Source organism: Tenrec ecaudatus, chromosome 12 (assembly GCF_050624435.1).
Source record: "Tenrec ecaudatus isolate mTenEca1 chromosome 12, mTenEca1.hap1, whole genome shotgun sequence".
Lineage (NCBI taxonomy): Eukaryota > Metazoa > Chordata > Mammalia > Afrosoricida > Tenrecidae > Tenrec > Tenrec ecaudatus.
This window is the reverse complement of record NC_134541.1, coordinates 12163549-12188336: the sequence shown is the minus strand read 5'-3', so window position 1 is coordinate 12188336 and position 24788 is coordinate 12163549. Positions and strand designations below refer to the sequence as shown.

At 52.1% G+C, this 24788-nt stretch overlaps 1 protein-coding gene across 1 annotated transcript in view; it reads left to right on the top strand.

The window, feature by feature from the left end:
• BCAS4 (breast carcinoma amplified sequence 4) overlaps positions 1 to 24788 on the top strand; it is a 75996-nt gene that overhangs the window by 15037 nt on the left and 36171 nt on the right. The window contains 3 exon segments of the mRNA XM_075527742.1: positions 3273 to 3350; positions 20979 to 21039; positions 21042 to 21073. Coding sequence (XP_075383857.1) covers positions 3273 to 3350; positions 20979 to 21039; positions 21042 to 21073 — 171 coding nt within the window.

The following is a 24788-nucleotide window of genomic DNA, read 5'->3' as shown; positions in this document are numbered from 1 at the left end:
GTGTCGTGAGCTCTTATCTGTCCCTGCGGACATGCTCCGGGCTAGCCGGCAGAAAGAGGCAGCACTGGGTCATGACAGTGGGGGCGAGGAAGCCTCAGGGAACCAGAGACCACTGTGTGGGTCAGGGGTGTTTGACTCAACGCTGCCTTTCATCCCCTCTCTCCCCGTGGGTTTTTGGAAGCACGCTTGTCTTGTGTATCCACTGTTCTGTCGTCTCGTGAGAGGGGTGCAGGAAACTGCCCCCTCGGTGTGCCTGCTGGCGCGTGCCTGCTAAGGGGGTTAGCTACACGCCTTGTCACCTCAGAGCCACCCTGCCACGTGGCCTGGTGGTTCCATCTCAGCTTGGTCAGAAGGGCAGAGGGCAAGTCGAGGGACCACGGTGAGCTGCCAGCAAGCGAGAAGACGGGATTCAAACCCAGGATGCCCTGACTTCCTTGTAGGATGCATTTCCTACCAGCAGAGAGCTAGCGTCTGGGGAAGGGGGCCTCCCCCTCCGGCAGGGATGTGGGATCTTGTCTCCCCCACGGGTTTTGCGGGGTTACGTGGGGGTCCCGTGGTCTGCACCTGTGTTCAGAGAGAGGCGGTCCCGCTGGCCCCGAGGTGAAGGTGCTCTGTTTGAATGCCTCCGCTGCCCGCTGGGAGGGAGAAAGGTGGGACAGGTGGCCCCCTGTCTAGAGGAGGATGTTGGAAACCCTGTGGGGGCAGTTTTGCATCGTCTGGTCGGTTAGGACGAGTTGGCATGGCCGCAGGGCAGTGGGTTTGTTTTGGTGTCCAAAGGGAGCCTCTAGCTGCCTGTCTGTCGTCTGTCTCTGGCCCTCCGTGAAGTCACAGGGAGCCACCAGCCAGCCCTCCCTTCTGTCCCCCCTCTTCCGCAGAGTGCAGTGCAGTCATCTCCGTGGACACATGAGGGAGGCGGGTGGGGGAGAGCTGCCACGGTCCTCTCCCACCGCGGGACCCGATTCAGGGGCAGAAAGAGTGCTTATTTATATTCCAGCCGGAAAGATGCGTTCTGTGCCATGGTGGCGATGGCGGACGCTGGAAGCAGCAGGCATGGGTCTGGCATGAGTGGCTCTCCAGGGGGAGGGGGATGGAGGGGTGAGGGCAAGCTCAGGTGATGTGTCGGGGTGGCCACCGGGCCTGTCCAGAAATGCCTGGGACCGCCTCCGTGGCCTGGGGCAGCCAGAGAACGTGGTTCATGTTCTCAGTGAACTTCCTTCTGAGCCGCCCTGCTAATTTAGAGAGGGGAGGCGGGGGAAGGGCTTGGTCTGTCACAGGTCCAGCAGGCACACATTCCCGAGGGGATGAAAGGGGACACTGACTTTATCAGGATGTGGAAGCCCGACCTGGATGAGTTTGGTTCTGTTGTACTGCGTGTCGGGTCGCTTTGAGTCTGAGTGACTCCACAGCCCCTGGTGACAACGACGGAGGCTGGCGGGTGGGCAGGTCCTTGCAGCCACGTTTTGCTTGCCCCTGGGGCATTATCTCTGCCTGGGTTGTCGTTTGTGCCAGTGTTTCAAACTCGGGACGCGTCTCGTTGCCTTAGAGTCTCCGGCATCCCTTGGAAAACAGAACGTTCTGGAAATTGTGCATTTCTGGCTGGCTGATCGCCGGGGCCAACCAAGAACAACAAGCTGCACCTGTCCAACTTGCCCCAAACCTGGCTGGCCTGTGTCGCTCCTGTCTGAGATCACCTGGACCCAGCAACTTTGGAGATAGTAATATATGCCATTCCCGCCCCCCTTGTCCGATCTCGTGCCCCAGTTCCAGCTCCCCTGAGCTTAGTGACCGGTGGCACTATCTGGTCCCCTCCGAGGCAGGGCAACCCCACTGGGCGACAGTAGCACTGCCCGTGGGTTTGCTAGGATGTCCTCTTTATGGGAGCAGGTCTTCCATCAAGGGACCTTTTTTCTGCCAAGGCTGGATGGGTTTGAACTGCCAACCTTTTGGGTCACAACAGCTTGCCACCAGGGCTTCTAGGGCCTCTAAAACCCAAAGCCAGTTCCGTGGCTGTCAAGCCTATGCCAAATTGTCAGTGGCCCCGTAGGGCAGCGTAGGGTCGCCCCAGAGGGCCTCCGTAACCATCATCTTCATAGAAGACTGCCACATCTCCTCCACAGAGTGCCTGGTGGGCTCAAACCACTGACCTTTAGGCTGGTCGCCCAGTGCTGAACTACAGTCCACAGGGCTCCTTTCCTGGCCTCAGCCCCACAGCCAGGTGAGTCCAGCTCACAGCAGCCCTGCCAGACAAGGGCAGGTGTCTGAGACTCTACAAGAGTAGAAAGCCTTATCTTTCTCCCTCGGAGCAGCTGTTGGTTTTGAACTGCTGACCTTGCGGTTGGCACCTTTCCCTGGGTTTAGTAAGCACCTGTGATGGGGTGGCCAGATAAACAGCAGGATGACCACTTTGATCCGCGTTTCAAGATGGATCATTTCAAGTGTAATTCTTTAGTGTCACGGGACGAGCCGGTGCCTGGTCTGGCGCTATCTTCATGGTTGCTCTTATGTGTTAGCCTCCTGTGGTGGCTTCCGGCCTCGAGGCTCATCTCCTAGCTCTGCCCTGGACCCTCTTCTGTTGGTCTTCATAGGGCTTGCTTCCACTGGTCACCAGGCCTTTCTTCCTAGTCTGCTTAAGTATGGAAGCTCCTCTGAAACCTATCTACCGTGGGCCACCCTGCTGGTCTTAGCTTCCAACATCGCAGCCAAGCTCCGACCACCTTGATCCTACAAACTGACAGACGGGTCGGTGCTGGAGTGGAAGCCTGTCCCCTAACTGTTAATTGGAAAGCCATTGTCCCAGGGCTTCCTCTGCTGAATGACATGCATTTTTTTGTGGTATAAAGATAGGTTTACATAGCCTGCGGCTACTCATTGCCTTGGGTGGTGCCTCTGTCGCATTTCACAGGCTTCCTAGGAGTGGGCCTGGAGGTTGTGGGCTCATCTGCCCCTCTCTGTCCTTGGTGGTCTCGTCTGTGATGGGACCATCCAGAAGAGCTTTGTTGTTTCCCCGAGGCACTTAAAAGTCTGTTTTGAAGGTGGCATGAAGTGGGGGACCGATATCCTGCTCCTCTGGTGTGGCCCAGCCCTCCCTGCGGAGCCACCGGCTTGGTATCAGTGAGCCACCTCCGCACAGGAGGCCGCAGATGTGCTGAAAAGAGGAAGTCTAGAAGGGACAGGGCCCGTCATCCCAAGACTCTGTTCCTAAAAAAAAAGAAAGATGGGGCATCTGTCTCCCTGGAAACCAGGTGCTGACCTCCGGGATCTTGTCACTTCAGGTGCAGGAGGTGGAGGAGACCATCGAGGGGGTGCTGCTTCGGCTGGAGGAGTTCTGCAGCCTGACGGACATGGTGAGTGTGGGATCCCCACCCACCCGCAGGCCCTGCCTCAAGTTCCCTGAGGAAGCCATTTTGGTAGTGTGTCAGCAACCAGGGGTGAGGGGGAAACCGTGTTCAGGTGCACACACACGCACACGCACACTCACACGCACAGTCACACACGCACACGCACACGCACACTTCCCCCTCCCTCCCCTCCCCCGCACACATTCTCTCAACCTCCAGTGCTTCCTGGGGCGGCCATCTTGGTAGCGTCCTTCCCCTGAGATGGCTCTTATTCCACCGAGGAGCCCGGCATGAGCCACCAGGTGGCACTCTCGGCACCAATGCGGGGAGCCGCTCGGCGCGGGGATGCTGGGACTATATTTAACTTTCCCCTGGCTCCGTGCAGTTCGCAGTGCAAACATGGAGACAGCAGGAAATGGCTCCAGGCCTCTGAGCCGCGGGAGGCGCCTCTTGCCCACACTAGCCTGGGGCACGGTCGGGCATGGAGTTCTTTCCGGCATCCTGTTCCCCCGGCTTGTTGCCCCCTGCCCTGCCCCGTGGGGTGAAGCCCCCTTGGCTAGGCAGGCAAGAGATGGAAGGCCTCACACGGCACAGCTTCCACCCAAAGGCTCTGGAAAGCTCCTTGCGACTCTTCTGTCGCCGTTGCTGACAGTGAGGGCCTAGCAGGTCCCTTGGGGGCCAGGATGGAATTTTATGGGTGTTCTCAAGCGCCTTAAAGGCAAACCAGGGTTCCAAGTGGGGCCTCCTTCCTGGGAGACCCCAGGGGTGATTCCGAGTTGGGACAAGGCTCTGCCTCACCCATGAGGTCAGAAGCTTGCCTGTCGGAGCCCAGTGGTTTCCATTTGTGCCTGAGCAAAAGCCCAGGCCTCCAGCCTGCGAGGTATTGTGAGCGCCGAGGGAGTCACAAGACCACTGTCCTGATGTTGGTTGAACACCTGCTCACAGTACGAAGGCTGCTTCCTGCCTCCTCTGCTTTTCCCCTAGGATCAGCACCCCAGCAGGGTGGCCACCATGATAGTCCCCATTTACCCCGCAGGCCTTTGGGTCCCTGCTGTGGCCCAGCCTCTGGGGAGATAGCAGTGGACAACGAGGAGTGCCCCCAGAGGATCTGTGTGGCTTTCCCCACCCTAGAGCCAGCCTTTGAGTCTAGATGTGGGTCCGAGTGGGAGCCGAGAAACTAGATAGACTCTCAACGGGCTGGCCTGTCTGTCCTTCACCACCCTTCTCACGCCTAGGACCCTTGGTGAGCTGGAGGGATCCCCCTCTGTCCCCCAGCCGGTTCCAGACACCAGCTTGGGCACAGGACTTCCCAGCCGGTGCAGTCGGGGGGGGGGGGGGGATGCTCTGGAGGCACAGAGGGAGCCCCGGTCGGAGGCATTCCATTCTGCCTGGGAAATCGGGCAGGCAGAGCAGGGCATGCCCACCCACTTAGGGGAGGAACATACAGAATTCAGCAGACGAGGGGGAGGGGACCCGGGCAGAGGGACCAGGCTGTGCAAAGGCAAGAGGGCCTTGTGACTACGGCATGTGTGGGCGTCACGTGGAGGATGTTGGAGAAGAGGCAAGGAGGTCCCCGGGGCTGGTGACTCCAGGGGCATCTTTGTTCTCCAGTCTCAGCCCCATCGTCCAGGTGGGTGTCCTGTGAATGAAGATCCTCCACCATCTGGCCTGAGAGCAGAGCTGGGATAGGTGGAGATAGGCCTATGCCATGCCTGCCTTGAAAACGTTGGCTTTTCCTGAGGGGGCGGGGGATGCGGTCTTGGGAAGAGTCTTTCCCGGCTGGAAGTCCGGAGCTGTGGTATTCATTGATTGATGCTCAGGTCACACACAGGTGATCCAAGGGCCCGATCCCACCTGCATATTAGTTTTCCTTATCTGTTAGGTTTTTCTGGGAAAATGGGAGGTGAGCCTGCCTAGTGGCCATACCCTATAGACAGCCCATGTGCCCTTCAGCTTGCTTCACCCTCACACTGAATTCTGTACCTCTGGGCCTTCATCCTACTGTGTAGGCAGAGTTCTCTAGAGACACAAAACCAGGACACTTGTGATTTTAGATAGATAAGTTTATACAGCGGTGAGATAGTTTATTGTGCCCGCCTGGCCAATAAACACATGTGGAATTAATTGAAGGGCAGAGAGATAAATGGCTCCGTGAGCCTCGTCTTTCTCGCTTTTTGATCATTGGACCAATGTGTGGCTGCCTTGCTTGTTCTGTGCCTCAGTTTGCAAACTACACTACCTGTGGGAAACCTAACCTGTGAACTGTGTCGCTGTAATATGAGGTCCCTTTAAGAATTGTCTCGCCAGAGAATTGGAATGTACATCTCTGGAGCTGTTTGGTGACCTGGCTGATGGTTGGTGACCTGCCTTGCTGTTGGCTGCCTGTGCTGGGATAGCCTAGCTCTCTCTACAGAGGACTACCTGGAGGCCCTCAAGACTTGAAGGACTGCCAGTGTCTCACAACTCTCTCACGGGAGTGAGTTGCACGGAGCCATTTGTACGGCTTTATAATTTAACTGTTCATTTCTTGTATCATGTATCTATCTATCTGTATATAATTTAACAGTTCATTTCTTGTGTTATATATCTATCTTTAGAAATATACATGTAAAATTATCAGCAATCTGGCTTTATCTCTCTAGAGAACCCTGTCTAACACCAGCGGGAAGGAATTTAACAGCTAATTAGTCCACACAGCAGCACAGAGGCTCAGCTCAACTTACTTTCATGGAACAGTTAATATACTGGAAGACCTTCAACTTAAATGTGCTGCTGGGTTCAAGGTCAAGGAAGCAGACAGTGGAGTCCGCCCTCAGGCAAGGCAGACAGAGTCTGCCCACCAGCAGCAACAATCAGTAGCTCAGGAGCTTAGCAAAGCTGACCCTGGTGGGATATTGAACACAAGCAATGCAAGGGGACAGGACCCACCAGCCTCAAGCTCACGCGATGGATAGGGCACCAGCAGCGGGGCGAAGCAGGTCTCGAAGGAGCCTCAAGCTCTAACGACTCAATCCATGGGTTGGCTTGGCCCACAGGGAGCGTAGCACACAGGTTGAGGCAGAGAACTAGCTGAAGCAGAGAGTGAGGGGTGGGGGTGCGGCGGGACTTGAAGTGCCGTTTATCTCTTTTGCCTCCAATCAAACTGCGTCCTGATTAATCCCATATGTTCCTGCTGGATAGGTTCTCACCAAACGCACCTACTGAAAGCGCAAAATTTTATTTATTTTAATCATTTTATTGGGGGCTCGTACAACTCATCACAATCCATCCATCCATCCATTGTGTCAAGCACGTTCCGTGCATTTGTTTGAAAGCGCAAAATTAAAACCAGACCAAGAGCGCCCCGCATTTCAAGAAACAGATGAGAACAAGCTGTTCCTTGTGGAAGTGACACCATTCCCATGTGACCTGCAAGCCAAGGGTGCCTACATTGCTAAGCCGTGCTTGGTCTGCTCTGCTACTGCAGAGGCTCTGAGGCACCTGGAGGCCCCTTGAGCTCACAGTCCCTGCCCCTAGGCTTGCTTGGTCATCTAGGGTCATGACGTCAGAAATACCCACCAATGGGTGGTTTTAACAAACACAAATGGAGGAAGCCTGACATCTGAATTCAGACTTCAGAGTGCCGGTGCCAGGTGGGGGCTTTCCTCTCTCTGAGTTCTGTGCGGATAAAGGGCCCTGGTCCCTGTCACTCCTCAGCTTCCGTGTCTGCATTCCTTCCTTGATGGTCTCACGTGGCACCATGTCTCTCCTCCCCCATCTGTGCTGCTGGCCTCTGGGCCTGCTCAGTCTGAGACACGGTGAGTGAGAGAAACCAGGGTCGCGCCGAGCTTCCGAGGCGGGCCTGCCGGGACTGCACCTTGACGGGGCGGTGCGTGCGCAGATGGAAACCCACAGATAGATGGGTCCAGGCCTCATCCCAAAGAGATCACAAAGAGAACCCCCTCCCCCGCGACTGTCACCTCAGGTGTAGGTGTTCAATGGAACAGCCACCAGCATTCGACCTTCTGCGTCTGTGACACATTATCGGGCACTTCATAGAGAAGAGCTCCGGTCATCCCAGGGCAGCTCCTCAGGACTACCATTTCCCTTTCCAGTCCGGGGTCCCCGGAGGCCTCCAGAGTGCTGCCATTCCGTGGACCCCTCTATCCACAGGGTCCCTGCCTTCACCCTGGGGAACCCTGGCTCATGTGGGCAGCGTGAGGCCAGCCAGGCTCTGCTGCGCAGTCCAGATGCAGCTGCTTCGTTTCGAGTAGAACCCAGCGGTTGGTCATTGTGTCCAGCGCCCTGTGTGAGGCACCAATCCTGGCGCCAGCGGGTCCTTGGTCCCTCTCTCTGATGGGGCTCACGACGCTGGTCCCGGGCGCTGCTCGAACTTCATCCTCGGGAGCTGCCTCTGAGCGATTGTAGCTCACGGTGACCCCACGCGTGCAGAGGTGAGCGGCTCTGAAGGTTTCCCAGGCCAGGGCCTTTCAGAAGCACACCTCCAGGCCTTGCTTCCGAGGGGCCTCTGGGTGGGTTTGAACCATTCACCTTTAAGTAGTCGAGCTTTATACCATTTGTGGCAGTTACATAATCTCCTATCAACTTGTGAAGGGGTGGAGTCTTGCCTGTCAATCAGGCCATAGCCAATGAGGCCTCTGTGTGGGCATGGCCTTCTGAGGATTTTGGGAACTCCTATCTTCCTCCCTGGAGGGGGGATACACTCTCTGCTTCTTCCTGCTGACAAGCCACATGGAGCTATGCTGACGGTAGCCAGAGTCCTGGAGCTGGAGGAGCCACGTGGAGACCCACGCCAGCACTGAGATGCTTCCACCACCACTGGATCCAGAAGACTTTCCACCCACCGGCCTGTGATCTTCCCGCATTTGGCGTCATTGCATGGCTGTGTGAGTCTGAAGAGGAATTTATATAGACTAGTATTGAGATATGGGGTAATATCAGACTTATGGACTTGCTCTGGACTGGGCTGGAATATTTTCTTAATGTACAGTTGCTCTTTCATATAAAGTTATCTCTTAACACATGTGTCTCTGGGTTTGTTTCCCTAGTCAGTCCAGACTGATACACTGTTTGTGCTCAGTTAAGTTCGTATTCGGATCCTCCCCACTGGGGGGCCTAGGGCATATCACTCTACCTCTTTAAACCTTTATCTTTAACTCTGAAGAACAGGCACAGGGGCTCGCTTATCTATTGCTACATCAAGCAAATCCCCAACGAGTGGTATAGGAAACAGTCTGAAGGACTGAGGGACCCATGTGAATGGTGGCATCCAGGACCCTGAGCCCAGAAGAACTAGGTGGTGCCCGGCAGCCACTGAGACGAACCACAGAAAGATGAGCTGGGCAGTGTGGGAGAGAACCCCAAACCATGAGAAAGACCAGGCTGACTCGCCACCTCGAGACTGTGGGGATCCATGTTGGCCCTTCGCCACCCAGCAGCAGACAAGCCTACAAGGTGGACAGGAACGCAGGCGAGGCGGGAACGGGTCTGCCATCCCAGATGCAAAGAGCAGCAGTGTTTGCCCAAGGTTCCAGCTGGGAGAGGGAGGGGAGGGAGATGGGAGGACATGCGGGAGGAAACGAGGAGCCCCGTGACATGACGTGGGGGTGGCAGCTGGGGTCACACAACAGGAGGGGTCGGGATGGAGTGCAAAACCAGCCCGCGCATTCAACTTTCAGGTACATCACAACTGAAAATTTTAAAAGGCGGGGAAAATTAGCAGTGTAGAGCAACAATCCATGTATTGTGTGGATGAAAATGGCATGGAAGGGCAGCTTGTCTGTGCCGCCTGCTGTCTGATGCTCCTCTGGGATGCGCTGAATGCCAGGGCCTGACCAAGGCACTGTCGGCGCTGCACCCCGTGGCCCTGTGGGGGCAGAAAGGTCTCAGGTGCCTCCTGCTCTCTGCTGGTGGAATGCCCAGATTTGTGGGGCTACTGTCATTGGGGACTGGTTAGCATGACCCTCTCTCCTGGCATCCTTTAAGCCTAGTCACCCATTGAGTTGGGCTTCCTCATCTGCCCACGGCAGCATGGCCGCCTCCCGGGCCAGCATGCCTGAGTCAGGTCTTTGGGGGGCAGGGTATAGAAGTGGACACAGTGCCCTTTCCAAGTTAGGAGAGTAGGTAGCTGTCTAGCTTTGCCTCTAAGGCACACTCTAGCCACGCTTCTTCCAAGACCGATGTGTTTGCTCTTTGGCCGTCCATGGCGCCTGCTCTGCGGTTCTCCAGCAGCAGCATCCAAATCACCCATGCTCTAGTCTTCCTGATTCGCTGTCCAGCTGTCACGTGCCTATGAGGCGATTGAAAATGCCACGACTTGGGTCAGGTGCACCTGAGTCCTTAAAGTCACATCCCCGCTGTTCCACACCGTGACGAGTCTCGTGCAGCAGACTGACCCAGTGCAGTGTCCTTTGATCTCTCGCTGCTGCTTCCGCGAGTGGCCACACAGCACTCTCTGACAAGGGGAGGACATTGCCTCCACCCCTTCCTGGAGGGCATGTAAAGCATTTTTAGCCGTCTTTAATATACTGCTGGTAGCCACCTCTAAAGAGTTATTTATATCTTAGTTTTTGTCTAATTTTTTTATTGGCATATCTTACTCTACAATATATCCCTTCCCGTCCCGTACAGTGCTGTTCTGTCCCATCGGGTGAAGCGGTACAGTCATCAATGCTATCAATGACCCCTCTCCCCTTCCTCCTCCACCTCTCACTTTCCGTGCCCCCTGGGAACCCTTGCTCCTGTCAGTGTCTCTGAGGGGTCATCTCTCTTGACTGCCACGGACTGAGTGGTCTTAAACGAGCAAATGTGTATACATGACCCGTGAGATGTATCACATCAGGACCACAATGGTAAGGGGAGGAGATGCGAAAGAGCTAGAGGATGATTGTGTGGTTTATCAGTGTCACACCGCACCCTGGATTATCCTCCGTTCCACGAGGCCCTTCTGAGAGGGTCTGTCTAATGGTCTTGCTGGTGGACTTTGGGTCTCCACGACATCCAGCCCCCTTCATATCAATTTGGATGCATGCTTTTTGAACTTGTGATACCTCTTCCTGTTGACACCTCATGATCACACAGGCTGGTGTGTTTCTGCCATGTGGGTTTTGTTGCTTCCCCGCTAGATGGCCGCTTGTTTAACTCTAAGCCTTTAAGACCTCAGGGGCTATAGCTTTTGATAGCCGGGCACCATCAGCTTTTCCAAAGAGTTATTGGGGGAATTGATGCAGATGTAGGGTGTGAACTTGACATCCACTAGAATGACTGAAATGTAAAAGACTGGCAATACCAGGTGCTGGTGAAGGTGTCGGACACCAGGAGCTCTTGTACGGCGCTGATGGACATGCTGATGCTGCAGCCACTTGGGAAACACCCCCATTAAAAAAAATACATACACGCTTTGCCTTGTGTCATGGCATTTCTAGACCGAGGTGACTGTCCAAGGCAAATGAAAGCTCATTCACACCCAGATGTGCACACAAACTGAACACAGTCCCCAAGTGCACCAATAGTGAGTTGTTTATTCGTGCGTGGAATACCTCACAGCACTGAGCAAGAACGAGCTGCTGGAAACAGCAGCAGAGATGGATGCTGGGTGGAAGGCTGACACAGCAAGAACTGCCGCTTGGTTCCATTGACATGAATCCATGATGGCGGGAGAAAGAGGAGGCTCTCTATTCCCACGAAGAGGTCAGTCTCGGAAACCCATAGGGGCAGTTCTGCGCCGCTCACTAGGTCTCTATGAGATGGAATCAACAGTGCGAAATGAGGTTAGTGGTTAGCGGTCGGAGGGAGGGCCACGCTTGGGGGAGGCATGAGGGAGACGGACTTGGTGGTAAGATCTCTGTACCTTCATCTGGGTGATGCTTACAGGGGTGTAAACCCAAACTCGCTGCCACTCAGCCCATTCTGACTCAGAGACCCCGGAGAACTTCCCTGTGGGTCTCTAAGGCAGTAAATCGCTGTCTCATCTCCGTCAGCACACTCACAGATTCATGGAGTTGTTCACAGAAGGGGTCACCTGAATGTCTGTCCTTTAGCCACAGTGAAAAGCCACTGGGAGGTCCCACTTAGCCGCAGTCTCCTGCCCCAATGGCCCTATCGATGCTAAGTCGGTGCTGATGTATGCAAATGCTTGGTTATTTGGCTTGTTTTCATTTCAAAATGCCACCTGGTTTTAAACAGGAAGTCACAACATTGAACACATGCCAGTGACCAACCCCAGCCCATGCCACCCTGCTGAGCTCATGTGTGTGACCCGCCTCACTAGCAGGGCTGCCATCAGGGGCTGTTGCCATGGAGCCTGGTCTAGCGACCTGTACCAAGCCTGCGTGTAGCCGGCTGAGGCACTGAGCGTACCCCGCACGCTCCTGCCTATGTCTGAGCCCACGCTTACAGCACTGGGGCCTTCCATCTCAGGGAGGTCTTCCGCTGTGTGGCTAACCGCCCACTGGCCCGAGCACAATCCCAGAGCTGGTCCCACATGATTCCTAACAATAAGATGGAAAAGAAAAGCCAAAAGAGTGTGGCTGACTATGACTTCCATGGGTCGTAAGTCGGGGATTCCCTCCACATACAGTGACCCCTTCCCGCCATGGTTGTGCCATCAGCGTGTTCAAGGCCACGGCTGACCATGCTGCCCACAGGTCACCTACTGCATGTGTCAGGCCTTCCGGCTCGGGGACTCCCGGGGGGCCTTGGGACTGCTCAGATGGCCCCTCTGAGGTACCCTCTTCAGGGAGCAGCCTCTTACTGGGCTCGCACCAACCAAGCCCATTTCCTGCTGGCCCCAGCCCAACAGCTGCATTTGGCATGGGTGTATATTCTGGGGTCAAGTGCATTTGGCTTGGCCCTCCCTGGGGACCTTGAATCATTCCAGACAGCCGTCTGTGCTCTGCGGTGACCTCAGCACCCGCTGCCCAGACTTCTGGGCTCCCGAGACCAGCCCTGGAAAGATGGGAGAACAGGCTGGGGTCAGATCAGCCAGACCCCATGTGCGGAACCTGGCTGGGGATTGTCCTGGCGGAGGCTCTGAAAGCAATGATCTCGACTGCTCTCAAAGGAGCCCCGGTGGCAGAGGGGGGCTATGCATTGGGCTGCCAACCGCAAGGTCAGCAGTTTGACACCACCAACTGCTATGTGGGAGGAAAATGAGGCTTTCTGCTTCCTAACCCTCAGGGGCAGTTCTACCCCGTCTTACGGGTTGCTGAGTGCGAATCTACCCGATGACAGCGAGTTTGGCCTCTGGGCTTTGCTTCTCTTAGTAGCGTGCCCTGCAAGGCCGGCAAACTCACCCATCTCCGGGGACGGAATGGGTGACATAAAGATGGGAAGAGGGTTCGGTGTGAGAAAAGAAATGTGTTCTTTTCCATTGGATTGCCCTATAAGAAAGACTGTGACAGGTCCGCCACAGACTCCATATTGGGAAGACTTTGGGGGGTTGTGGGGCCAACCAAAGGGGGGGCATCTGTCACCCAGTTCCAACCCCTGGCTGCCACAAGGCCCTGGGCTCAGTGAGGCCAGGTCTTCTGACTTCTGTGTTTAAGGGAAGGATCCCAGACTTAACTTGGCTGGGCTTTTGGTTTCATTTGGGGTCTCCACCTGGCCCAGAGTACTCCAGTGTGACGGTGAGCCAGCTCGCCTGGCTTTGCGCAGCCTCAGTGCCCCTGCCTGTAAAAGAAGGCGGAAGATACAGCAGTCTGTTTCTCAGGACTGGCTCCCGACATGTGGCCCGAACTCTCGGCTGTTCCATCATGTATTACACCCCCTTGATGAACCTTTCTTTACCCGCCAGTCATGGGGCCCAGCCCCCCATGGCAAAGCAAGGGAAACCTCTGGAAGGCCTTTCAGGCCCCTCCCCTACACCCTCACCCCACCCCACCCCCAGTGATCTCCCTCTATCCTCTCAGTAACTGCAGCCTACCTTCTGAACAGGTGTAAGCAGCTTCCTAAAAGCATCGTTGTCAAGGACCAGTTGCCATCTAGGTGATTGTGCTCCACAGAGTTTGTTTTTGCCTTCTTTCTATTTTATTTTGCTGTTGAGAATATACCCAGCAAAACAATCATTTGATTTTTAAAAAAATGTATAGGGCAGCACCAAACCTCCTCCGACCAGCTGTACAACCAGAGGGGGTCTCTCACCTGTCAGTCCAATGCTGAGACCTGTGGCTGAGGTCAGACCCTAGTCCACCCCACAGCCAATTCTCACCCCCTTGCTGCTGGACTGGAGAATACATTGTAATGGCCTCGGAGGCCTCTCAGACAATACAATTATAGGGTTTATCACGGAAAATAACAGGCTTTGTAATCCAGAATCAGGAATACTCAGGGTGCAGTTCTTTGGTCAGGACAGCCTCTTCTCAACCATGCCTGCACGCTGGCCTCTCTCTCTGGCCCTTGGCTGGGCCACTGCCCTGCTCACACAGTGTCAGGAACCTAGGTTAGCACAGCTGACAGGTGCCCAAAGGGCACACCATTCTGCCAGAAGCATCACCCCAGAGGAACTCAGTTCTAGTTCAGTGGGTCCAAAAACCTAGTCGACCAATTAGGTGCCTGGAGGCATCCCACTCCACAAAGGATCTTCCTGGGTCCTTGGGCCAGGAAGCCGCCATGCTGTCTCATACTCTGGCTCTGCTGCTGCTGCCCCTCCTTGGAGTCACAGCTTCTACCCCTGGATCAGTGAGGTTCAATGTCCAGGGATCTTGTCCAAAGGGCACCTCCACTCGGTTCTTTTTTTCTGGATGGTTGCAAGATCTCCCCTCTGTCCCCCACCCCACCCCCCGCTGCTGAGACAACTCATTTTAAGCCCAGCAAGATGGCAAAATTGCCCAATCCCCTCATTCAATTAACCCTGTTACCCATCACTCACAACAGAACCATAGAATCCACCAGCATCTTCCCCCACCTTCTCTTACTCAGACCCCTTGGGGAAAAAGTCATCCAGTGTGAGTTGCAAGGCTGTGGTCAGAGACGCCATAGCCGGTTGGTTACTCACCGCACCCATCAACAGTTGCTACATGGATCAGATAATGTAGTGCCACTGAGGACATTCTTCAAGTCATGCCCCCATTCTCAGCCACTTTCTCCGAGTCCTCCCCCCTTCATTACCATAGACACCTTCTCCTGGGTACGGTCCCCACCTCATCTTTCAAGCTGCTGCTGCTGCTGCTGTCCAGTCCATCCCATATAGAGAGTGCTTTTAAAAGCACAGTGCTCAAGGCAGACCATTTTTTACTAGGGAAGCTGAACTCTTGTTTGGTTTCAAGAGGACTTCAGGGGATATTTTTGGTTTGAAGTTTAGGGATAATCTGAGGGTAGTCGTTTGAGGGGTTCATCCACCCTCCATAAGCTCAGGAAGCCGAAAGTGCAAGAGAATTTGAAAGTCTGTTCCACATCTTCCCCCTCCGGATCAGGATTCTTCTGTGGAATCTTTGATCAAAATGTTCAGTAATGATAGCCAGGCACCATCCCGTTCTGGTCTCAAGGGGCACATTCTGTCTTCTCCTCTTCCTGACCCACCTTTTCCTCTGTGGCTCCAGGTTGTACCTTGGGGAGCCTCTTGCAAACTTTTAAGACTCCATACACTGCTCAACCAAACGGGAACAGAAGCGCTAAGCAGGTTACTAGGCCACTGAATTGGAGTGTCCCATTAACCTGAATTTCCAGACCAAAGAACCAAGTCCCATGAAGTGTTTGTGCATGAGCAGCCCCAGCAGATGCTTCTTGTTGGAAAGTTGTTGACAATGTGTGTATCACAACTCCTGACTATTCAGTTTTTAGGTGTACAACTTACTGCAATTTCACTAGGCCTCTCTGTAACTCTACCCTTCATCAACGTGATTACCCCATCATCATAAGCCCCTTTCCCCCCATCCCCACTATTCCTGGTAGACACTAAACAAGTAAACTTTGTTCTCTGTACTTTGTTGCCTTTTCTTACCTCTTTATATACATGAGGGCAGACAATGCTCGTCCTTTCATGATTGGCTTATTTTGCTCAGTCTGATGTCTTCGAGCTCCATGCTTACTGCAGCATGGACTGGGGCTTCTCTCCGACTGGCTGAGTGGCCTGTTGTCTACATGTATGGTTTTACCTCTCCACTCATCTGGTGGTGCTGGTTACATCGTTTCTGCCTTTTGTGACTAGTGCTACAATGAACATTGGTGTACAACTCTCTTTCTGACTTTCTGCTCACAAGTCTTTGGGGTATCTAACAGGAGTGGAATTGCTAGGTTACATGGGAATTGTGTATTGGGGGTACACCCCAGGAGTGGAATTGCTAGGTTACATGGGAATTGTGTATGGGGGTATATCCCAGGAGAGGAATTGCTAGGTCCTATGGGTTTTCAGGGGAACCACTACACTGTTTCCCATCACCATTGGACTATTTTGCAATCCTTCCAGCAATGGTTAAGGGTTCCAATTTTTCTCCACCTTGACTAACGTTTGTTATTTTCTGGATTTTACGTGGGACAGGAAGGGCATCTCCTTGTGGTTCTGCCTCACATCTCTCGTGGCTGATCCCCCAGCAGCTCTTCATGTGTTTGGTGGCCATTTCGATGTCCTGATTCACTTGGTGAAATCAACATTCAAGTCCTTTTCCTGTGCTACGACTTGATTGTCCTCCTTGTTGTTAAATTTTTGAAGTTTAAAAAATATATTGGCTATAGAATTCTTGTCAGATGGGCAGTTTTACTCTAGTCGGTAGCTTGTCTGTTTGTTTGTTTTTTTTGTAAAATCTTTTGCTGAACAAATGTGCTTAATTGTAATGGAGCGCCGTTGCTTATTTTGTCTTTTGCTGCATTTGTGCTTTTGTTATTAGTCAATTCATCATTGCAGGCAAGGCCTGCTGGTATTATCCCAAGGTTCTTCCAAGAACTGTTTGGTCTTCGTTTGTATGTTGAGGTCCGTGATCCGATGTTCTTGACTGTAACATGGAGCATGGATCCTGGTTCATATTTCCACATGTGTGAGTCCCATTTTCCTGGTACCATTTATTGAAAAGACTTCTTTCCCCACCAAATGGAAGTAGCACCCTTATAAAAAATTGGTTGATCATCAATGTGTGGGCTTATTTCTGGATTTCAGTTCTATTCCAATGGTCCTTATGTTGATGATGACACCAGTACCAGGCTGTATCTATGATGATAACTGCATCATATGTTTTAAAATCACAAGAGTGGTTCTTCCTACTTTGCTCCTCCCTTTGATCATGTGTCTTAGCTATTTGGGTCCTCTTGCCATTCCAAACAGAGCTGAGGATTTGGTTTTCTATTTCTGTAAAGAAAGCTTTGATCAAGATTGCATTGAATCTCAAGTTAATTGACATCTTAATAATATTAAGCCTTCTAATTAATGAGCATGGACCCTTCCCAGTTATATGTCTTCTTTAACTCTTGTTAGCGGTGTTCTACAGTTCTCATTGTGTATAAAACATTGTGCAGTAACATCCCTGATTAAATTTATTCGTGGACATTTTATTCCCTTAGATGCTGTTGAAAATGAACCTATTTCTCCCCAGACTTCTTGTTTCTTTTTTTCCTCCCTAAACATCTTATCCCTGGGTATCTAGAAACCCAACTGATATTTGTTGCCCTTGCACCTTATAACTTTGCTAAATTCTTCTGTTATCTCTAGAACTTCGCTTGTGGTTTGTTTGGGGAAAATTTTCTATATATAGGCTCACATCTGCAAATAGAGATGATGTTGCTTCTTTCCCGTTTGGGAACCTTTTGTTTATTGTTCTTGTCTTCTTACACTGGCTGGAACTTCTAATACGATATTGAATGGAATTGGTGAGGGCTGGCACCCATGTCTTGTTCCTGGTTTCAGGGAGAATACGCCCAGTCTCCGTGAAGGTGAATGATGACCATTGACGTATGCCCTGAGTCATATTCAGGAATTCCCCTCGGTTCCCATCTTCTTTAGGGTTTTCCTCAAGAAAGTGTGTTGGATTGTTATCAAATGTGTTTTCTGCGTCTGTTGAGATGACCATGCAGTCTTTCCCATTGTTTTATTGATGTGTATTATATTGATGGATTTTCTAGGGTTGAGCCATCCTGACATTCTTAGGATAAATCCCACTTGGTCACACCACATGACACGTAATGCACTGTTAGCTTCTGTCACTAGTACTCTGTGGAGGACTTTTATATCTGTGCCCATCAAGGATATTGGCCTGTGGTTGCCTTTGCTTGTGAGGTCTCTGCCTGATTTCGGCGTCAGGGTTTTGTTTGCTTCATAGAATGCCTTGGGGAGGATTTATTCCTTCTCTGTATTTTGTAATAGTTTAAACAGTATTGGTGTCTACTCTTATCAAAATGTTTGGTAGAGTGATCCAGCGAAGCCATCTGGTTCAGGATGTTTTTTGGGGGGAAGTTTTTGATCACTGACTCAGTCTTTTCGCTGGTTATAAGTCTATTGGAACTCTGCCTTCCCTCATGAGTAAATTTGGGTAGATTCTGTCCTTCTAAGAATGTGTTCCTCTCATCTAGGTTATCCAGTTTATTGCCACATGGTTGTTCATAATATTCAGTCATTAATTTGCATCTCTTTTTTTCTTCCTACGTTTTAGTCTTTTTAAAAACTGCCTGATGGACCTATAATTTACACGATCATACAATCCAGTGGTTTAATCATCTTAAAAGAGTTGTGCAGTCGTCACCATTCATTCTTATTTCTGTTGGGTCAGTTGTAGTGTCTCCTCTTTTGTGTTATTTTGGTTAATCACATCCCTATGTCTTTCTGTGGAGATTAACAGAGAGGAAAGGGCTAGATTTGTTCCACGGTGGTCTGATTTTGCCACAGAGTGAATTATCTGCTCTTTGCTGTATCCTAAAGCTTTTCTCCTGAGCTTAATTTTGCGAGTTATGGCATTCTCATTAGAAATCTGGTCTTAACAGCTTGAAGGTAAACAAGCGGCCATCAAGGGCCATCTAGCTCAGAAGCAACAAAGCCCACATGGAAGAAGCACACCAGCCTGTGCGATCATGAGGTGTTGAAAGGATCAGCTATCAGGCATCAAAGAACAAAAAATCAAATCATTGTGAATGAGGGAGAGTGCAGAGTGGGGACCCAGGACTCATCTGTAGGCAACAGGACACCCCTTTACAGAAGGGTTGTGGGGAAGAGTCAGGGTGCCAGTCAGGGTGCGTGTAGCAACGATGAAACATACAACTTTCCTCTCATTCCTAAATGCTTCCTCCCCACCCACTATCATGATCCCAATTCTACCTTACCAAATCCATCTAGACCAGAGGATGCACACTGGTACAGATAGGAACTGGAAACACAGGGAATCCAGGGCAGATGATGACTTCAGGACCAGTGCTGAGAGTAGCGATACCTGGAGGGTGGAGGGAAGGTGGGGTAGAAAGGAGGAACCAATTACAAGGATCTACATGTAGCCTCCTCCCTGGAGGATGGACAACAGAAAAGTGGGTGAAGGGAGACATTGGACAGTGTAAGATATGACAAAATAATAATGTATAAATTATCAAGGGCTCATGAGGGAGAGGGGAGCGGGGAGGGAGGGGGTATGAGCTGATACCAAGGGCTCAAGCAGAAAGCAAATGTGTTGAGAATGATGATGGCAACAAATGTACAAATGAACTTGATACAATGGATGGATGTATGGATTGTCAAGAGTTGTTATATGAGCCCCCAATAAAATGATTGGGGGAAAAAAGAAATCTGGTCTTGGAGAAGAAAGAGGAGCTATGGAGGACTTTCCCCTATCACGGGGTGAAGGTGCATGTACCTGCAGAGGCTAGGCAGGGCCTGGAGATGAGCGAGGGGCAAGTGTGAGACAGCAGGGAGGGTGGAGACTATAGACACTGGGGAGCTCAGGTCCCCTCGGGAGGGAGGATGGCCATGCAGCCCAAGCCGTTAGTACCTGAGGCTCCATCCAAATGGCGGTGAGGGCAGAATTCCTTGGGAAGCCCCGAGAAATCTCATCTACTTTGGCAGGAAGAGGAGGAAAAACAGGGACAGCTCTGAAAAAAATTAAGATCTTGTATTGCATTGTCCTCCTGTGATGGTGGCCTGCGGTTATAGAACAAATGACCTCAAAGCCCAGTGGCTTAAAGGAATGACATTTGTCATCTGACTGGCAAAATCCAAGTGTAGCCTGGCCAGGTCCCCTGCTCAGGATTCCTCCCAGGCTCCCCCCAACCCTCACCCCCTTGTGTTGGCTGGGCTAAAGCAGCGGTTCTCAACCTGTGGGTCGCAACCCCTTTGGGGGTCGAATGACCCTTTCACAAAGGTCGTCTGATTCATCACAGTAGCAAAATGACAGTGATGAAGTAGCGATGAAAATAATTTTATGGCTGGGGTGGGGGTCACCACAACATGAGGAACTGTATGAAAGGGCCTTGGCATTAGGAAGGTTGAGAACCACTGCTCTAAAGGGTCAGTGGAACAGGGCTGAACTCTTCGGTGGCTAGTGGCCGAGCTGGTTTTTCATGGTCTCAGTTGACTGAGGCTACCCCAAGTTCCTTGTCACATGGGCCTCTCCAGTGTGGAACCTTACTTTATCGCAGCAAACAACGGAGCGGGCACGGGAGAGAGGGGGGGGCATGGGGAGGGCTAGCGAGACGAGGGACAGGCCTTTTAACCTGGTCTTAGATGTTGCCCTTCATCACATGCTGAATTCTTGTTCCAGGATGTGAGTCAGACTCACTGACAGGTTTTTTTTAGAAGTGTCACTGGGTCCAGCCATCATCTCGGGGAGGGTGTTACGAGAGCATGTGACCTCAGGAGGAGGGCCTCACTGGGGGGGCCACACAGCCCAGGCCAGACTCTGTGCCACATAGTGGATCATCAGAGCATTCCAAAGAAGCAGGGACCGTCTGAGCCACCTCAACATCTAAATTGGAGAGCAGGCCGAAGAGGGATGCAGGGGCTTACCCAAGATCACACAGCTCCAACGCCGTCTCCAAGTCCCAGCCCCAAAACACAGATTCTCACGCAACTCCGGACAAACTGGACCAGGCTCCGAAGGGCCTGCGTGTCAGCAGTTGCCAGGCTTCCAAACCCAGAAGGTTCAAACCCTCCCCAGAAACAGGGAACCGTTTGTCCACGGCGGTGTGAACATGAACATAGAAATATGTGTACACATGTGTGCATACATATACACACGTGCGCACGAGCTGGACGGGGTCCTAAGATGAGACAGAGGCTGACGTGTGTGCTCCTGGTACTCGAGGCTTCAGAAAGTCCGCGCTGGTTCTGCCGTGAATTGAGAACTCAGTAAGATGATGCCCAGCAGTGCCTGCAGGTAGGGAGCCCTGAGCGCGTCCACCATGTGGTTCACGACCTCAATTGATGGAGGCTCCTGGCATTTATTCCAGTGACCTGCCTCGACGCCGGCTCCGAGAAGAGACTTTTCTTCTCCCATCGGCCTGGATGTCTGACCAATGGGAGGGGAAACAGTCCAGCTGCAGGTCGGTTCATTGTGTTCAGGTTGGTGTGGGTCCCAAGAGGGATGTGAGATCAGACTGCTCTGGGCCCTGCGCTTGTTCCTGGGCCAGTTGTTGGCCATCAGCACATCTGTCACTGAACCTGGGCTGCCCCATAGGGCAGGTGAGAGGCACTCAGATGGGTCGAGGGTCTGATGAGCTGTTTGTTCCTCAGATCAGGAGCGACACGTCACGCAGGTCTTGGAGGAAGACATCCCACTCCTGAAGGCCAAGGTGTTGGAGATGATGGCATCTACGCCAGAGCCGACCAGCTTGAGGTTTGTGATGTTAACGGCCACACTAAGGGGTGCGAGGACGTGCTCTGCCCCTCTGTCCTCTTTCCCAAGCGATTCCCAAGAGGCCTGGAGTTAGGTGTTAGGTGTTAGACCCGGGGAGGAGGGGGGCGAGGGGGGGCGAGGAGGCCCACCCACACTTGGTGCTTTACACATCATGCATTTTGCTCTCGACTTGGAACCGTTGGGAGACTTTGATAGAAAAATCCAAACTCTAAGCTGCTGGTGACATTTCAGAAGACCTGATAGCCCACATTCCTTTCGATACTTGATTTTATTTTTTTTAAACCTTTTTCTTGTGAATTAGATGAAGGTTTATGGAGCAGACCCTCGGGCTACCCAGATTCCCTGTCTCCATCCCTCCACCTTACTGTCACCTGTTTAATCTCAAGGTGGAAATGTTTGTGTAGAACGGGCACAGGGCCCTGGGGGGCGGGGGGTGGTCAGGCACTGGGCTGCCCTCCAGAAGGTCAGCATTCTGAAACCACCAGCCGCTCCGCTGGAGAAAGACCAGGTTTCTACTCCCGTAAAGCATTACCGTCTTGGGAACCCACACGGGAAGTTCTTCTCTGTCCCAGAGGGTCACTGTGAGTCGGCACCGGCTCCGTGGCAGTGAGTTTCCAGTGTAAAGGGTACACATCTTAAGCGTGTCGTTCAGGGAATTCTTACATGTGTGAACATGCAGTTCAGACCCACTGGCAGGTGATCTGTCTCATGAAGGTCACTCTCTGCTGGGAAGTTCTGCTTTGTTCTAGAGGGGCATCGTCAGCTGGATGGCACAGTCACACAGCTTGTGGGGAAGGCTCAAGTCAGGAAATAGAACGTGTCCAGCTTCTGGGCTGTGTTCCTTCGAGTTCTCGAAAGAATGGGTAGAACAGGCTGGCAGCTCCCCTTTAGACGAGTCCCCACTCTGCCCTGTGTCTCCTCCCTGCAGGCCTCACGCTCTGGGCACTCGGCTGCGATGTCCGACTGTCTAGGAAGCACCATGAGCACGGCCTTACTTGCAAATCTGCAAGGAACACTTTCACATGGTTCCGTCATATGGTGAGTGACTCCTGTTTGCCTGGCTTCCTGGCTCCTCCCACCTGGCCAGCACTGTCAATCAGAAAAGAGGCTTTGAGTCTAGAGGGCGGGGCTGTGGGACTGGGAGACAGACAGGTGCCAGCCAGACCTGAAAGCAGACCTGTGGATGTGGAGGGTCACAAACGCCACAGGAAAGTTTTCACTCCGCGTGAGGAGGTAAGCGCTCCTAAGCCCGCGCTCACCTTTATTGCCGGCCCATCTGACACTGGGTAGACGTCTCAATTCCTCCTCACCACCTGGTGCAGACAGTGCCCACATGTCACCGGGAGCCAGGTGACTTTCCTGGTCACGCAGCCGGTTATGTACAGCCAGGACTTGAACTCACAGTGACCAGACCCTACATTCTTTCTCAACCTGGGTCCCTCGGGGATGCCAGGAAGACCTCGTGGCAGTCACCTGTTTTAAGGACAGTCTACCTGTGCAGAGGAGATGTGGTCGGGAACCCTCTGATCTGCAGGGGGCCCGGGGAGCATGGCAGTTGGCATCGGAGTGAGCAGAGAATTAGCATTCTTGTCGGTAGAGAATGAGGCCGGAATATAATTAAAACCCTGCCCTTGGAATAGCTGATTCATTTGAATTTGACTCCGCGTGTTGGGAGGAGGAACACACATGTGAAGATTCTTGGTCTTGGTTCCTGCCTCGCTGGGCCGGCCTAGTCCTGGAGACCAATTCTCTGAGCTGTCAGCCCGCTGGCATTTATCGCAGACCCACTGTGCGCCACCAGGAGCATTAGGGACAGAGAAAGCATTTGTGGTCAGACAGGTGTGCGTGCGCACACACACACACACAACCCTTTCAAGACCAAATTGTTTTCTGCTTTTAATTTTTTGGTGAGACCATGGGTTTCATTTTGAATGAAATGAAAAAAAAATTGCCATGTGGGTGGGGAGCAGTAATCTGGATTTTGATATAATTAGAGGGACACATAGGTCGCTGGTGCTGGGAGTGGTGGGACGGGGCCTGTTTCTTTAGGTTCTCACCCTTACATGGCCCCCACTAGATGTGGCACTGACTAAAAGTGGGGTAGGAGCTTCCCACTAAATGTGAGAAGTAGGAAATGTAGGTGGGCACTATATGTCCCATCGGTCGTGAAAGCATTTGTGAATGGGTTTCCTGTGGCTGCTGTAGCAAATCACTGACCAACGTGAGGTTCGAAACAACACATTTGTTACCTTACAGTTCTGGAAGTCAGAAGTCTAATGTGGGTTTCACAGGACTAGTGTTGGCATAGCTGTTTCCGTCTGGAATCTCTGCGGGGCTGAGGAGCAGGGGGAGATCCAGTTCTTTAGCGTCTAGAAGCCTCCTGAGGACATTGGAGACTTGAGTTCAGTTCCCGGCCAGTGCACTGATCATGCACAGCCACGACCCTTTCAGAAGAGGCCTGCAGCGGCTATGATGACAAAAGTTTTCAGTGTGATCCAGGCCCACCAGGCCTTGAGGACGATATCCCTGCTCAGAGTAGCCAGTGCACAGAGAGGATCATATGGCCGGCCCCACTATGAGACACAACATCCCTCACTGACCCATAGCCCTATGGGAGACAGCACTGGAAACCATGCGGGAATTGCATCTGATCTGACCCCACCACACTAGCAAAACACTAAGGATGTGCAACAGAACACCAAGGGGAGCAGAGCAAGGAAGTCCCGAGGGAATACCAAAAATAGATTTGTGGGCCAGGGTGTGGTACCCCATCAGATTCCACTGGAAAGCACTCCTAAAGGTCAACAAACAGACCTTGAACTACTTACAGGTTTTTCTTTTTTTTTTTTCCCATTGGTTTGTTGTTGTTGTTTTTTCTTTTGTTGCGTTGTTTTGCTCTGTCTTGTTTTTGTGCATGTTATTATCTCCACGGGTCTGTCTAAATAAGATAGGCAGGAAAAACCAATCTGGAGGAGAAAACAACGGACTGACAGTTCTGGGGGAGCATGGGAGAGGAGAAGGCAGGAAGAAAGGAAGTGGGCGTTTAATAACCTCAGGGATGAGGGAACAACAAGTGATCCAAAATCAATGGTGAGGAGGGTGTAGGAGGCCTGGTAGGGTGTGATCAAGGGTAATGTAACCTAGAAGAATTACTGAAACCTAAATGAAGGCTGAGCATGATAGTGGGACAAGAGGAATGTAAAAGGAAATACAGGGAAGAGCTGGGAGGCAAAGGGAGTTTATAGAGGTCTAAATAAGAGATGCACATATGTAAGTATATTTATATATGATGGTGAAATAGATCTATGTGCATATATTTATAGGTTTAGTATTGGGGTAGCAGATGGACATTGGGCCTCCACTCACATACTCCCTCAATGCAAGAACACTTTGTCCTATTAAACTGGCATTCCATGATGCTCACCTTCCTGACAAAATTGCTGAAGACAAAGCAGGTGCCTAAGCAAATGTGGTGAAGAAAGCTGATGGTGCTTGGCTATCAAAAGATATATTGTCTGGGGTCTTAAAGGCTTGAAAATAAACAAGCAGCCATCTAACTGAGAAGCAACAAAGCCCACATGGAAGAAGCACATCAGCCTGTGTGATAACGAGGTGTTGAAGGGATCAGGTATCAGGCATCAAAGAACAAAAAAATCATATCATTGTGAAGGAGGGGAAGTGTGGAGTGGGGACC